Source organism: Crinia signifera, chromosome 4 (genome assembly GCF_055691185.1).
Source record: "Crinia signifera chromosome 4, ASM5569118v1, whole genome shotgun sequence".
NCBI classification, from domain to species: Eukaryota; Metazoa; Chordata; class Amphibia; order Anura; family Myobatrachidae; genus Crinia; species Crinia signifera.
This window is the reverse complement of record NC_139220.1, coordinates 314,873,083-314,886,986: the sequence shown is the minus strand read 5'-3', so window position 1 is coordinate 314,886,986 and position 13,904 is coordinate 314,873,083. Positions and strand designations below refer to the sequence as shown.

The following is a 13,904-nucleotide window of genomic DNA, read 5'->3' as shown; positions in this document are numbered from 1 at the left end:
AGCGACAGCCTGCCCTCTCTTACCCTCTCGTTTTTGTTTTTATGGGGTCATGACCACGCCCCATCCCAGAGGCCCCACCCCTCTCAGAGGCCCCAACTCCTCCATTTTACCAGGGCACAGCCGACCTGTTGGTACCCCTGCATGAACAGACTCCTCTAAGTGGGCCCCTGCCTCTATGCTGTGCTGTAGAACTCTGTGCTTGTGCAGGTCTCCAAAGACACGTCACACCATGTTTCTGGAGACAAATCTTTACTGAGCATGTGCAAATCACTGGGAAAATGTCAGGATGGCCTAAGTGGGACTCCAGAGTGGTATCTAATTGAATATGAGGACCCCACTGGACACATTATAGGAATGCATATGCCTACCATCAGGGCCATATTAACAATGAGGTGGTTGGAGCTTCAGCTCCAGGACTCAAGATAAAAATAGGCCCACCATCATGGCAGCCTGAGACCAACTAAAAGCTCAGTTGGTAATTCATTCACCCATCAATCATAAATATCAAACTGTTTTTTTTCTAGTTTAAAGATATTTGTATTTTGACATGTTTAGGAAGACATTGGGCCTAATAATGGAGGGGGTGTGCACACCCTTATGGCTTTGGCCACACCCAAACAGCACTGACCACACCCACACAGTACATGTTAGACAATGTAGTGTCTATGGGCTGTGGATGCGAATATATACACATGCCCATGTACTTGCTGGCCATCCATGCAAACTATTAACGTGTGATTAGCCGCTGGGCATGACGTTCCGTTGGCGGCCCTGCCACCATTCCGCCTCTTTCCAGTCCCATCAGTGCCCTGCCTCACTGAACCAGCATGTTTGTATACAAATCCAGTATGTGTCTGATTTGTGTTTGTACTGTACAGTATGTATAGCAAAAAAACATGCAACTGGTAAAATATCTTCATTCCACCATTTGCTCTGCCTTTGAATTTTTAGTAATGCCAAGATTTCGGTTCGGTTCCCAGAAGAGCTGTACGGGCATCACATCATGATGTTACGTCGTGTCATGTCTACACACGCTGGACCCGCTGCCTACATTCCCCCGGGGAGGCCTTAATGTCCCAGTTGGACATTGGAAATACCCCTTTAAATTCTGGTTCAGTTCCTTATTTTTGATGAGCAGCATTCCACATATATAATATTTCCATATTTTAGGATGTCCAGGTTAATTCTTCCCTATCTTTTTGATTTAGCATGTTCCTGTAAAATAATTGGACTTCATTATATATTTCTTATCTTCCTGATAAGTTATGTGATGCCGCCTTGATCACTGTTGTAACAATGCCACCGCAGTCCATGCGGTGGCAGGTGGGAGACGGCGCCGCGGGGTACAGCGTGTCTTCACATTCCATGCTGTCTGGCCATCTGCATCAAATCTGCTGAAACTGGCCCTCTAAAGATGTCCGCCGCCTTAGAGGAGACAGATGGTAGAGGTCCTACTAGACCACTAGTATCTGTCAGGGGAGAGCAGCATGTACAGCGCTACTCTTCACTGCTTACCGAGTCACAGAGTGCCCGCCTCACCCCCGGCACATTTCGTCCCACCCACATTTGCAAGGGAACACCCCGCATTATCATGGAATGCCCATGAAATGTGCAAATGCCAACCATCGGGGCAACCATTCATTGCGAATGAACCAGAATTGGCCCCTATGTTTCCAGAGTTGACTAATGCACAAAGGGTTAGATTACTCCCCAAAAAAGATATCTCTCTACAATTCAACTTACATTGTTCAAAGTTATTTTTTACAAAATGACCCTCTGTATTCCAGCGATGTAACATTTATAAGTAACCAACATTAACTAGCACATTTGTTAAGAACACAAAAACAGAATATTATTAAATGGAATTTAATAGGGTGAAAAGTCACAATGATTAAAAAAAAGATCACAATATGATATGCAATAATATAATAAAAAGCACATTAAAAAAAAAAGTAAATGGTACAAAAGAAGCAGAAACTCCATTTATTTTTTCCATACATCTGCACTTGAGAGAGATTTTGGAAATTTTCACAACCTTTAATTGCAAGTCATCCGGCACCAGCGTATACATCTCTGTAGTTTTCAAAGTACTTTCTGTTTTAAGGCAAATTTCGTCCCCATTTCTAGAAATGATCACATTTGGCTTGGCCATAGCACCAGCCTTCCATTAACTTTTACAAGGATTAACTTTTACAAGGCAAGATCAGTGTAAAAACACATGACAGGGATATCTTATCCTAAAACAGGGGTATGTTACTAATGTAAACAAAGCCCATTCTGGATTAGGTTGCCACAAAATTGAAGAGTCAATAATACTTCTTAAAAACCGGTCATATATTGAATATTCACCACAGGTTGTTCATTCAATCACATCCGTATCTTATAGGAAACCTTTAGAGACACCATACATCAAATGCATAGACATGTTACGCGTTTCGCAGGAGAACTGCTTCTTCAGAGACTTTATGACAATTTTTCTCAGTTAGTCAAAATCCCAAATCTTAGGGTAACATTAGGACCATTGTATCCTTGCAGAGTGCCAGACCTGTGACCATTGCACATTATTTGGAGAATTCCTGCTAAATTTTATGCAGATTTGAGATGTTTAGATCTGTGTTCTGATGAAGAGGATCTTAATTCCTCTTCTGATTTCAAGGCAGCAAACCACCAATTGGCTGGATGTGAATGGACAAGGCACTGGTCCATAATCCTTGAAAGCCTTGAAATTGATGTATTTCCATGTGACTGACTTTGTAAATACGCTCTTTATATCGAAAATAGTCTCAGGCAGTGTGTACTAAAAGTCCTAAAATGTAATATGGGGCTCTTTGCCCGTACGTTTCATCCATCCTGATCAACGTCCAGGTCTGACAGTTGCATATAGAACCTGTGAGTCGTTGTTGTCCTCTCTAATCTGATTGGCTGTACCCGGCTGGCGCGATTTCACATTTAAATGTGCATAGACAACCCCCCCAGATTCCTGCAACAACACAAAGAGCAGGGTGAACTTTATGTTTCTTAACTTGTTTATGAACAGCGTTTGACTTAACACATTTTTTTGCACTAGTACACAGGTTCTCAAAGTCGGTCCTCAGGACCCCACAAAGGCATGTTTTGCAGGTCTCCTCATAGAATCAAGTGAAATAATTAGCGCCAACTGTAGATCTTTTAAAATGTGTCAGTCAGTTAAAGACTGGAGACCTGGAAAAAGTGCACTGTGTGGGGTTCTAGGACCGAGTTTGTAAACCACTGCAATAGTACTTCATAATATAGAAACAATTATTGTGTTGGCAGTGACAGCATTCAAGTGTCTACCTCCAAGTACCAAGTGATTCACCCATTTTCTCCCTGGTTGCCCCTAGTTTGTCCCAATTCTAGTGTTCTAAATAGTTCCTACCGCCACGTGCTTGGTAGTGTAGAGAAGAATCACAGATCTTCTCAGTTTGGTGGTTAAGCTTCAGTAGACCCACCATACTGGGGGTTAGTGTCACTCCGATGGCTAAAATAGAGCAGACCACTCTACATGGTAGCTACTGTAGTGCTCATCAACCTTCCCTCCACCAAACTGATGGAGGGAAGGGTTATAATCAAAGGCCAGCAAGCAAGACACTTGTCTGTTTTATGTGAGGTCAAAAATGTTATGTGACTTGAAGTTATAGGTGTTGGAAGAAAGATGGGGCCTCATAGTTGGGTTGTCAATGTAGGAAAACCTTATGTGGGCAAGTTACTCATCCTTGGAGTTCTAGTGACAGAAACATACAGTTAAATAAACACACTAACACCCAAAAAAATAAAACTTTATTACATACAGAGCCCACACATACAGATACTTACCCGCAGGTAGTTCTGCATCCATCCGTCCATCTGTCCAGTGGTCCTGAAGAAATCCATAGGGGCAGTGGCGTAGCTTGGTTTGGGGCGCCCCTCCGCCGTTAATGGGGGGGCGCCTCCCCTCCCCCCCCCCCATCGACGCAGCCTTACCTGTCTTCGCGTCCCGGCTCCCCTCCTGGCTTCAATTAATAATTCTATGCAGACGGACCACGATAAAATGGCCGCCCCCATACCACAGACAGTTTCAGAGCACTGTCTGCTTTATGAGGCGGCCATTTTATCGTGGTCCGTCTCCATAGAATTGATTGAAGCCAGGAGGGGAGCCGGGACGCGAAGACAGGTAAGCCTGCGTCGATGGGGGGCATTACTATAGTACCGCAGCCCCCCGGCGCCCCCACATGCACAGTGCCCCCCGCGACCGCGGGGGCTGCGGTGCTATAGTTACACCACTGCATAGGGGGACCTGTGGAAGGAAATTATACTTACAAGGGTCTTCTGGCGTAGATCTGGTCCTTTTAAATTATTCTTTTTTTCTCTTTTTTTTTACACTGAAGCCTGCACGGATCGGACTGATCTGCCAAATACGCCAGGAAAATGAAATGTATTTTGCTGGCTTATTTGGCCAGCAACTAGAGGCCGTATCCCGCTAATTGCCGGTAATTAGCTGCCGTATTTTCAAAACGGCCACTTAGTAAATTATTAAATTCAAAAGAACGGTGATTCTTAATCGTATTCTGTCAATGGCGTATACATTAGAATTAACGTATTTCAGGATAGTAAATCCTGAAAATACATACTGTATATGCAAAAAAAAAATTGTATATTACAGTACTATATATAGATACTATACATACTATACCTCGACATAGATCTAGATCGACATGGGACAAGGACAACAGGTCATTAGGTCAACACAAGCATTCGGTCGACATGATCTAGGTCAACAGTCAAAAGGTCGACATGGGATTTTTCACTGTTTTCTGAGCCAACATGTGCCGACAGGTGGAATTTCATGCCCTACCATCCACTAGGGCGTGGCGGGAGAATAAAATAGTGTGCCCGAAGCATGGTGAGCGAATTGAGCAATGTGAGGGGACACGGTGCACTTTATCCTGTGTCCATATCAACTGTGTCGACATTCGGGCAAAAAGCAGTGAAAAACCCCATGTCGGCCTTTTGACTGTCGACCTAGACCATGCCGACCTAATGTGTGTGTCCACCTAATGACCTGTCGACCTTGTCCCATGTCAACCTAGACCCATGTCGACCTTTCAGCATGTTGACATAGTGGTGTCGACATAATGACTTTCGACCAACTTATGGTCAACCCTATGACCCACACCCGTTTTCTCTGCATAAATAAATAAATGCATTAGCCCCACTTGCTTAGCACTATAGGTGTATATTTGTCCAGGTGCCATGTTACTTTATTTTAGCTTCTATCTTGGATATCCTTATTAGAGGCGGTTTTACCTATGGACTCCAGGTAAAATCCGCCACTGCACTGTGAGACTGCACTGGCTTCACTGTGCTGGCATTCAATTCCTATTGGAAGTCCGACCTGCCAGTCACCCAAGGCAGTCGCATTGGAAGGTGTTCCGTCTCTCTGGGATGCCTCTATGGGCTGCTTCGACTGCAGCCCATAAACTCTGGGGTATGCGTATGCGCCAGACCTGGTGCCTGTCATCTGCAGTGTGGAGGCGCTGGGACCATGATTTAGCTTCTATGTGCTTCCAAAAGCAGATCATAGAAGCTGGTAGCATGTGCAGTACCGGGGACCAGCCTGGGCGGTGGCTGCAGCAGCTGGACCGGTGGCAGCGAGGACAAGCAGCAGCAGTAGTGGGAGTGGCGGCTTTGCAGCAGCCCCCCTTCTGCACTGAGGTAGGAGTCACCACCGATTCTTATTAATAATATAGTTTAATGGTTTCGCCAGATGCCCCAGCGCTGCGACCGATGTCAAATGCTGTCATCTAACATCGCAACCATTGGTCCACACAGACAGACAGCTGAACAAGTCAGAGCTTGCGCCAATGGAAACGGGTGCGGCTAGGCCAGGAAGTCTGCATGGAGATACGCGTAGGCCTCCCTCCGCCCCCTCAACACACTGCCTTCCAATCATGCTGCAGAAGAGGGGAACTCTGGTCGACAAGACAAGGCCTGTTCTGCCCAATGCGGAGAGCGGACTTTCAGCTGCCGCAGGTTCCAGGTAAATGGGAATCAGGCTCTCTGTCTGCAATAAGAGCAGAAACTCCTAAAAAGGCTCGCCCGTTAGTTATTGTGTATGACTACTACAACGTGACACTTGGACAGTAGCTTTAGATATATTGATACAATTGCACAGGTGTATTAGATAGCGTTACGCGTTAGTACTGTCGTTCTCACCTCTTGGCCAGTCGTCATATGATTGGCTCCAACATTTGATAATTCCACTGGGGGGGGAAAGAAAAAGTACAACATTATTACACTATGGGCCCAATTCCCCCCTGATGTATCACTGCGAATTCGCATGATTATCGATACACTGCACATGCATACGGCCTGTAGTACGCACGCGCGAGGTCAACTTTCAATTCAATTCAATTTTTATCCGCGCGCCATTTGCAGGGTGATTGGAAGGATGTCGGCGCCTGGGGGTGGTAACTGCCCATTTAGTGGGAGTGCTAATAATGTAGGCGTGGCCAGGAAAACGATGGGTGTGTCCGTGTAAATGCCGGTGTGCCTGTGCATGTTAGGGGAGGGTGTGTGACGCCAGCTCCAGACCCGATAGGCCTTTCTACATCGCACCGCCGAGTAAGTCCAGGTCATATTTGCTTGGCTGAATAGATTCGCAGCTGTACACATTCATTTGCACGGCGAGCATGTTAATGAGCAAGGCGGGATTTCACTATAAAGGGGTGGCGGCTTATCTGAACGCTGGACATGTGGTCAGGTCTCGCTATAGCAATATATATATATATATATATATATATATATATATATATGAATAGTCACACGTACGGGTTTTAGAGTCACTTCTGGGTTTTGCAGCAACTTCAGAGGTGATAGAATTCCTGTCCTTCCTAGAGAGAGACAGACAAGGCAATTGTAAGGTAAATACATGAATTATAATAAATGATCTGGAATATCGGATAAGAAATAATTGCGCATTATAGATATACTCACGGCCTCCTATCTTTCCGGCAGATAATTCCTGTAAGCAAATACAAAAGTTGTCATTAAATCATTGCACAGTCATTTATTATTAGGACCGTTTCCAAACTGAATACTACCGGTCAGGGGCGGCTCCAGAGGCGGGGCTGCGGCTCGGTTCAAAATTCAAATAGGGGAGGCCCAGCAACTGCCACATATTCCCATTCCTCACTGACTCACTGGCAGTGGCTGTGGCTCCCGTTTGAATTTTGGAATGTGCTGCAGCCCCTCCCCTGTAGCCGCTACCGGTACAGATATATACTGTATGACTCCAGTGTTTATGCAACTGTGGGCCTCATTCAGCCGAGGGCGATCACTGATGCAGGATGGTCGACAGGCATTATGTCAACACCATTAGGTTGACATGCCTTTAGGTCGACATTCATTACGGTCTACATGCAGGAAGGTTGACATGACTGTAGGTCGATATGGGTTAGGTCGACAGGATCATTAGGTTGACACTAGCATTAGGTTGACATGGGGAAGTCTACAGTTAAAAGGTCGACATGGGGTTTTAAAAAAAAAAATTTCCTGAATTTCTACACACACAGTCGACATGGACACTAACTTGTAACTACTGACTTGAGTAAGTCATATATATATATAGGATTCCCTTAGTGGCCAAAAATGTATCCAGTTTTGATTTCAATTCATTAACAGTAGTTGCTGTAACCACCCCACCGGCAATGAGTTCCTGAATGTTACTGCTCTAATGGTGAAGAATCCTCTTCTTAATTCAGTACGGAATTTCTTTTCCTCGAGCCTCAGTACATGCCCGCGTGTCCTAAGTATAGGGCTGTTAGTGACCAATCATCTCCCAGTTCCATATGATTCTCAATCCTGTATTTGTACATACTAATCATATCACCTCTCAGCCTCCTTTCCTCCAGTGAAAACATATTCAGCCTGGTTAGCCGATCTTTGTATTCTAGTGATTCGAGACCTTTTACTAGCTTAGTCGCCCTTCTCTGTACCTGTTCCAATTCATTTATGTCCTTTTCATACCCCTACTATCCAAGTGGGCATGGAGTTGGATATAAACCTGTGGCGAGCGTAGCGAGCCCCGCGAGGGGACACAGAATACCGTCCCCTCGCGGGGCTCGCTTCGCTCGCCACGCTTCGGGCTCTCCACAGGTTTATATCCAACTCCATGTCCACCTGGATAGTAGGGGTATGAAAAGGACCCCTTTTCCCATTGAATTCCATGTTAAAATGGACTCAGTCCATTTTAACATTGAATCCTATGGAAAAATCGGGTCATCGCATCGCATGCGATGTGGTCGTATGCAATGCGATATCGCATCGCAACTGATTGTATGCCTTAAGTTAAGACATACAATCAAAAAATCGGCAACCCAGATACTACATAAGTACCCAAATTTGTACTGCTATCAGATCTGAATAAGGGCCAATATTCCAAGTGTGGTCTCACCAAGGCCTTGTAAAGCGGCACTATCACATTGGCATCCCTTGAATCCATGCCCCTTTTAATGCATGCCCGTGTCCTGTTTGCTTTTGCTGCTGCATTTGAGCAGTGTGCACTATTACCCAATTTTGCATCTATGATGACCCCCAAGTCCTTCTCTACAGTAAAATTCCCTATAATAACTCCATTTAGCCTATAAGTAGCTTGTTCATTTTTGTTCCAATAATAAATTACTTTACATTTTTCAACGTTAAACTGTATTTTCCACCTTTCTGCCCACCTTTCCAGTTTATTTAAGTCACTTTGTTGTGTTTCCACATCCTCTCCTGTGTTAATTCCCTTACTCAATTTTGTGTCGTACTTAAATATTGCAATAACTACAATAACTCACCTTTTTTTCTCAGGACCAGGACAATGATGCACAGAATGACCACAAAAAGCAGGACAGCAGCTGCGATAACAATTAATGGCATCGGAGAATCCGCATCTGTAACTAAAAAAAAAAAATCACTTGAACAAGGGAAAACGGTAATTAGACATTTCATTCAACTATTCTTAATTGACTTGTTTTTAAGGAAATGTTATTTGGTCTTCATCCCTTATACTATAAATTGAAAATGCAGCTCAGATTTATTAATAAGCCACCGGTATGCCGCTGTATGTACCACCGATAATGCGGGGTAATGGAAAATCCGGCACAGTGCTGGAACCAGGGTTGCTGGTTTATCTGTGGTCTACATGTACAATTAATACTTTCACAATTCAACTCTGTACTATTTCTATGTCATGATAGGAAGTATGGGGTATACCCTTCCACACCACTAGTACTCGATATCATATTATTATTATTATTATTATTATTATTATTATTATTATTATTATAATTTTACAGTGTCACAAAGGATTTGCAGCACCATACAAAGGTCATAATTCAGACCTGATCGCAGGACAACTTTGCTCTCAAAATGAAGAAAACCATACTGCACTGCAGGTGGGCAGATGTAACATGTGCAGAGAGAGTTAGATTTGGGTAGGGTGTGTTCAAAATAAACTGAAATACGATTCTACTTATTTATTTATTTACTCCTAAATTATTGAACAAATTTTGACTGGAACTCCACTGGAAACAGAATGCTTTTGGGGAATGACCCCAAAATGAAAATGTCCCTTATTTACCAATCCACATTTTGAGGTCATCAAGCCCCACCCCTAGCACTGCAAATACCTAGTATGTAGTATTTGAAAGCCAGGGAGATGCAGGAGGTCTTGGGGGGGGGGGGTCCAGGGGAATTCAAGAGGCTTGCCAACCTTTCCGAGGGTCAGGAGGGGGACCCCAATATTTGGGAGCCTCCCAGCCATTCCGGGAGGGGAGACAACCCTGCAGTGTACCATATATATATATATAGACTACATATCACATAATTTACCCGGAGAGGGATCTTTCGGATCCCTCAATAATAATAGCCACACCCACATGTAATCTTCTGACCTTGCATGTGCAGTAGATCTCATAACATAGAGTAAACTGATGTGATCACTTTTCTTTACACCAGCTAATTAATTACTGGGCCCCTAAAGGAGAACTCAAAGAAGCCCTTGAGGGAGGCATCCTAATTAATAAAGGAAAGGTCTCCATTAAAAAGACCAGATCGACAAACTATGTTTAGTTTAATAATTGTCATTTAAGGGGAGCTTTAGTAACATTTGAAAGACTCATACTTAGTGATAATCCTTACCAACATCTTTTTGGCTGAGTACTGTCTGGCTCCCATAGTGGATCACTGAGCTGATATTATTAGAACCAATGCAGAATTTCATCACCACGAAGCAGTAATAGGTAGCAGAGTCTGTTTGGCGAAGCCCCTTTATATGGAGATTGGCCTGTCCTTTCAGCTCTGTCCTTCCACTGTAGCTGGGATGAACCATCTCTTTGGAGGGGTGGTAGGCATAAACATCACCTGTGCTGCCGACTCTCCAGTAAACTCCAATCCACATCGGTTTCCTGCCTGCTGGGGGAGTATATGAGCAGCTGAGGGTGACAGAATCTTCTGTTTCCCATGAGACCTCAGGCTGATGCTGAATGACTGACTCTGGTAAGAGAGTGGGAGACACAAAGTGGTAAGCAAAACCATCCCTGGTCGGTGGCAATCATGTGGACAAACAGAATTACAGCCCCTCCCCTGCTACATAAATGACCCTATCAATTATGACTTTATTTTAATATTTTAGTTTTTTGCTGAATTTCTAAGTGACAAAATTTTGTCTGTTAAGAAATACTGATATCCTAGCTGTGTCGGTCAAGTAATTGTCTGACATAAATAAAGTTTTTTCATTTGGATCAGTTACATTGGGCAGTGTTGAAAAATGGCTCAATGACAGCACAATTGCAACAAATAAATACATGTAAAATTATTTCTAACCTTAAAAGTTAGAAATGATCTGCTAAAATAGTTCATTTTAGTCATGTCATTTTAGCATTGTCAATCATTTGTATTAGTACATGTCATTTTAGCATTGTCCTCTTTAGATGCATCTTATCACTATGCTAATCAGACACACAGGCAGCTTCTGCGGATTAAAATGATATGCAGCATGCCTATATTATGCATGTGATTGCAAATGTATCTGCATAGAAAATGTTCTGCTACAGTGTTTTCAAGCCAAACAGTGGGCCTTATTCTGATTGGTGCGGCCGGATCCGATTATGCGGCCAGGACCGTGCGTGCGAAACCCCGCCTTCCATACGGATCGCCAACTCCGTCCGTACGCGGTAAGAAGCTGGCCGAACGGACCGCACGTGTATTTTTCACGGAATACGCCTCCTCCATCTCAGGGAACCTCCCCCATCATTCGATGGTCGCAGGACCGAGTGCTCCACCAGCTCCCGCAACCTCAGACCACACGGACATTTTTCCGTGCAAAAGCAGGGATCTGGGCGGGCAGCTGACATCCGGCGATGTCATATGTCCGCCCCCTACACGTGCGTCACAGCCGCATTACCATACGTACGCCCAGCGTTTGCATGGGAACGCCCATGAAACGCGGGGCATACGCATATGGTAATAAGCCCAAATAGCCCTTCACGCCCCTCTCCACCCCCTGTTCGGAGTGTTCACATTTCATGCGGGATTTGGCCGTACGCCCCGCTCGCACATGCGCAGAGACGCCTCTGCACATGCGCAGACACAAAACATCGGCGGCACGAACGCACGCGGATATTACCGCACCGACCAGAATAAGGGCCCGTATCACATATTTTTGGTATGCAGCTTGTCTATAATTGGTGTAAAATTGCAACTGCAAGTGGTGGCTCCTACCTTCTTGGGGGAGGGGGGCTGCCTCCGGCCACAGCAGCCAGTGTTGGGTCCTACCTTCTTGGGGGAGGGGGGCAGCCTCCGGCCGCAGCAGCTGTGGGGGTACCGTGATGCAGGCACCCGCTCCCCCTGTCGCTGCCACTGCCGCTCTCCTCCCAGTCCCCTGTAAAATATAACTGACAGGCACCAGGACCAGCGCGTGCGCAGTACCGATCTAGGTAAGGCGCATGCGCAATTGCCGATTTTGCACGGCAGCCCGAAAGCAAGGTGTCCCGGAGGGAGGGAACACCTCCCAATGTGACTGCATTGGTGACTGGCAGGTTGGACTTCCAAAAGGAAGCCAGTGCCAGTCACAGTGAAGCCAGAGCAGTCTCACAGACTGCATCTGGCTTCACTACAGTGGCGGATTTTACCTGGGGGGGGCTGCAGCCCATAGGTAAAAACCACCACTGGCAACTGTATCTGTATATCAAATACAGTTACACTGACTGGGAAACATTGTAGCGGAACATTCTTATACAGTTGGAATAATATACAGAATATGGGCATACTGTAAATAATTTTAATCAGCAGAAGCTGCTTATAGTCCTTCCCATAAAAGGGCCTAATTCATTTCGGATCGCTAATCAGCTAATTCACAAATCAAGTGATTAGTGCATTGCAAAAGAAAATGCGTATAGATTGTAAACGCGGTTCCTTTGCCTGACAGGAAGCCAGCATTTGGGGGTGGTAACTGGAAATTTTTGGGGAGTCTCGTAAAAAAATGCAGGTGCGGCCTTGAGCAACGTGTTACATTTGCAGATTAGTGGAAGCCTCAGACCTACTCACATTTTCAAAGACTGCAAAAACCATTCAATGGTTTGGGAATTGCGTCCGGAATAGCAGGTGGATTGCCGTTAGCAATCCATTTGCCATTAATTCTAGATGTGCATAGAGGCATGTTCTTTCTGTCTGAGTGGCGGCTATCTACTCGCAGTCATCTGCAACTTTGCACATTAGGGATTCATGCTGAATTAGCCCCAATATGCATTTAACAGGGAAAAAAAATACAGGTACGGTACATTAAATATTTTGTCAAAGTGTTTTTGCATCTTTAAGGTTAGAAATAAGTTATAAAGATGAATATTTGTTACAAATGTGATGTAATTCTTTAATTTTGTGTGCCTTGGTGAAGAGCCATAGGAGGCTCGAAATGCTTTGGGATTCACGGTGACTGGAGGAGACTCTGCCCAGTGTATACAATAGGAGGATAGCAGGGTGCAAGCCAGACTGCAGGAGACTCTGCCCAGTGTATACCATTGGCAGATAGCAGGGTGCAAACCGGACTGCAGGAGACTCGGACCAGTGTATACCATTGGAGGATAGCAGGGTACAAGCCGGACTGCAGGAGACTCTGCCCAGTGTATACCATTGGCAGATAGCAGGGTGCAAACCGGACTGCAGGAGACTCGGACCAGTGTATACCATTGGAGGATAGCAGGGTACAAGCCGGACTGCAGGAGACTCTGCCCTGTGTATACCATTGGCAGATAGCAGGGTGCAAGCCGGACTGCAGGAGACTCTGCCCAGTGTATACCATAGGAGGATAGCAGGGTGCAAACCGGACTGCAGGAGACTCGGCCCAGTGTATACCATTGGCAGATAGCAAGGTGCAAGCCGGACTGCAGGAGACTCTGCCCAGTGTATACCATTGGAGGATAGCAGGGTGCAAGCCGGACTGCAGGAGACTCTGCCCAGTGTATACCATTGGAGGATAGCAGGGCGCAAGCCGGACTGCAGGAGACTCTGCCCAGTGTATACCATAGGAGGATAGCAGGGTGCAAACCGGACTGCAGGAGACTCTGCCCAGTGTATACCATTGGCAGATAGCAGGGTGCAAGCCGGACTGCAGGAGACTCTGCCCAGTGTATACCATAGGAGGATAGCAGGGTGCAAACCGGACTGCAGGAGACTCTGCCCAGTGTATACCATTGGAGGCTAGTAGGGCGCAAGCCGGACTGCAGGAGACTCTGCCCAGTGTATACCATTGGCAGATAGCAGGGTGCAAGCCGGACTGCAGGAGACTCTGCCCAGTGTATACCATTGGCAGATAGCAGGATGCAAGCCGGACTGCAGGAGGCTCTGCCCAGTGTATACCATTGGCA

General features: G+C 45.5%; 1 protein-coding gene across 2 annotated transcripts in view; it reads right to left on the bottom strand.

The window, feature by feature from the left end:
• The window catches only part of LOC146075869 (neural cell adhesion molecule 2-like), an 85,682-nt gene that overhangs the window by 3,956 nt on the left and 67,822 nt on the right, over positions 1–13,904 (bottom strand). Inside the window, exons 4-9 of one of the 2 annotated variants that reach the window (XM_083185537.1) lie at positions 10,183–10,536; positions 8,838–8,939; positions 6,994–7,021; positions 6,829–6,890; positions 6,214–6,260; positions 1,851–2,980 (exon numbers count right to left, since the gene is read on the bottom strand). In XM_083185537.1, coding sequence (XP_083041663.1) covers positions 2,855–2,980; positions 6,214–6,260; positions 6,829–6,890; positions 6,994–7,021; positions 8,838–8,939; positions 10,183–10,536 — 719 coding nt within the window. In that variant the 3' untranslated portion in view covers positions 1,851–2,854. Of the gene's footprint in view, positions 1–1,850; positions 2,981–6,213; positions 6,261–6,828; positions 6,891–6,993; positions 7,022–8,837; positions 8,940–10,182; positions 10,537–13,904 lie in introns of those variants that run through there. The other variant, XM_083185538.1, reaches the window with a different exon arrangement.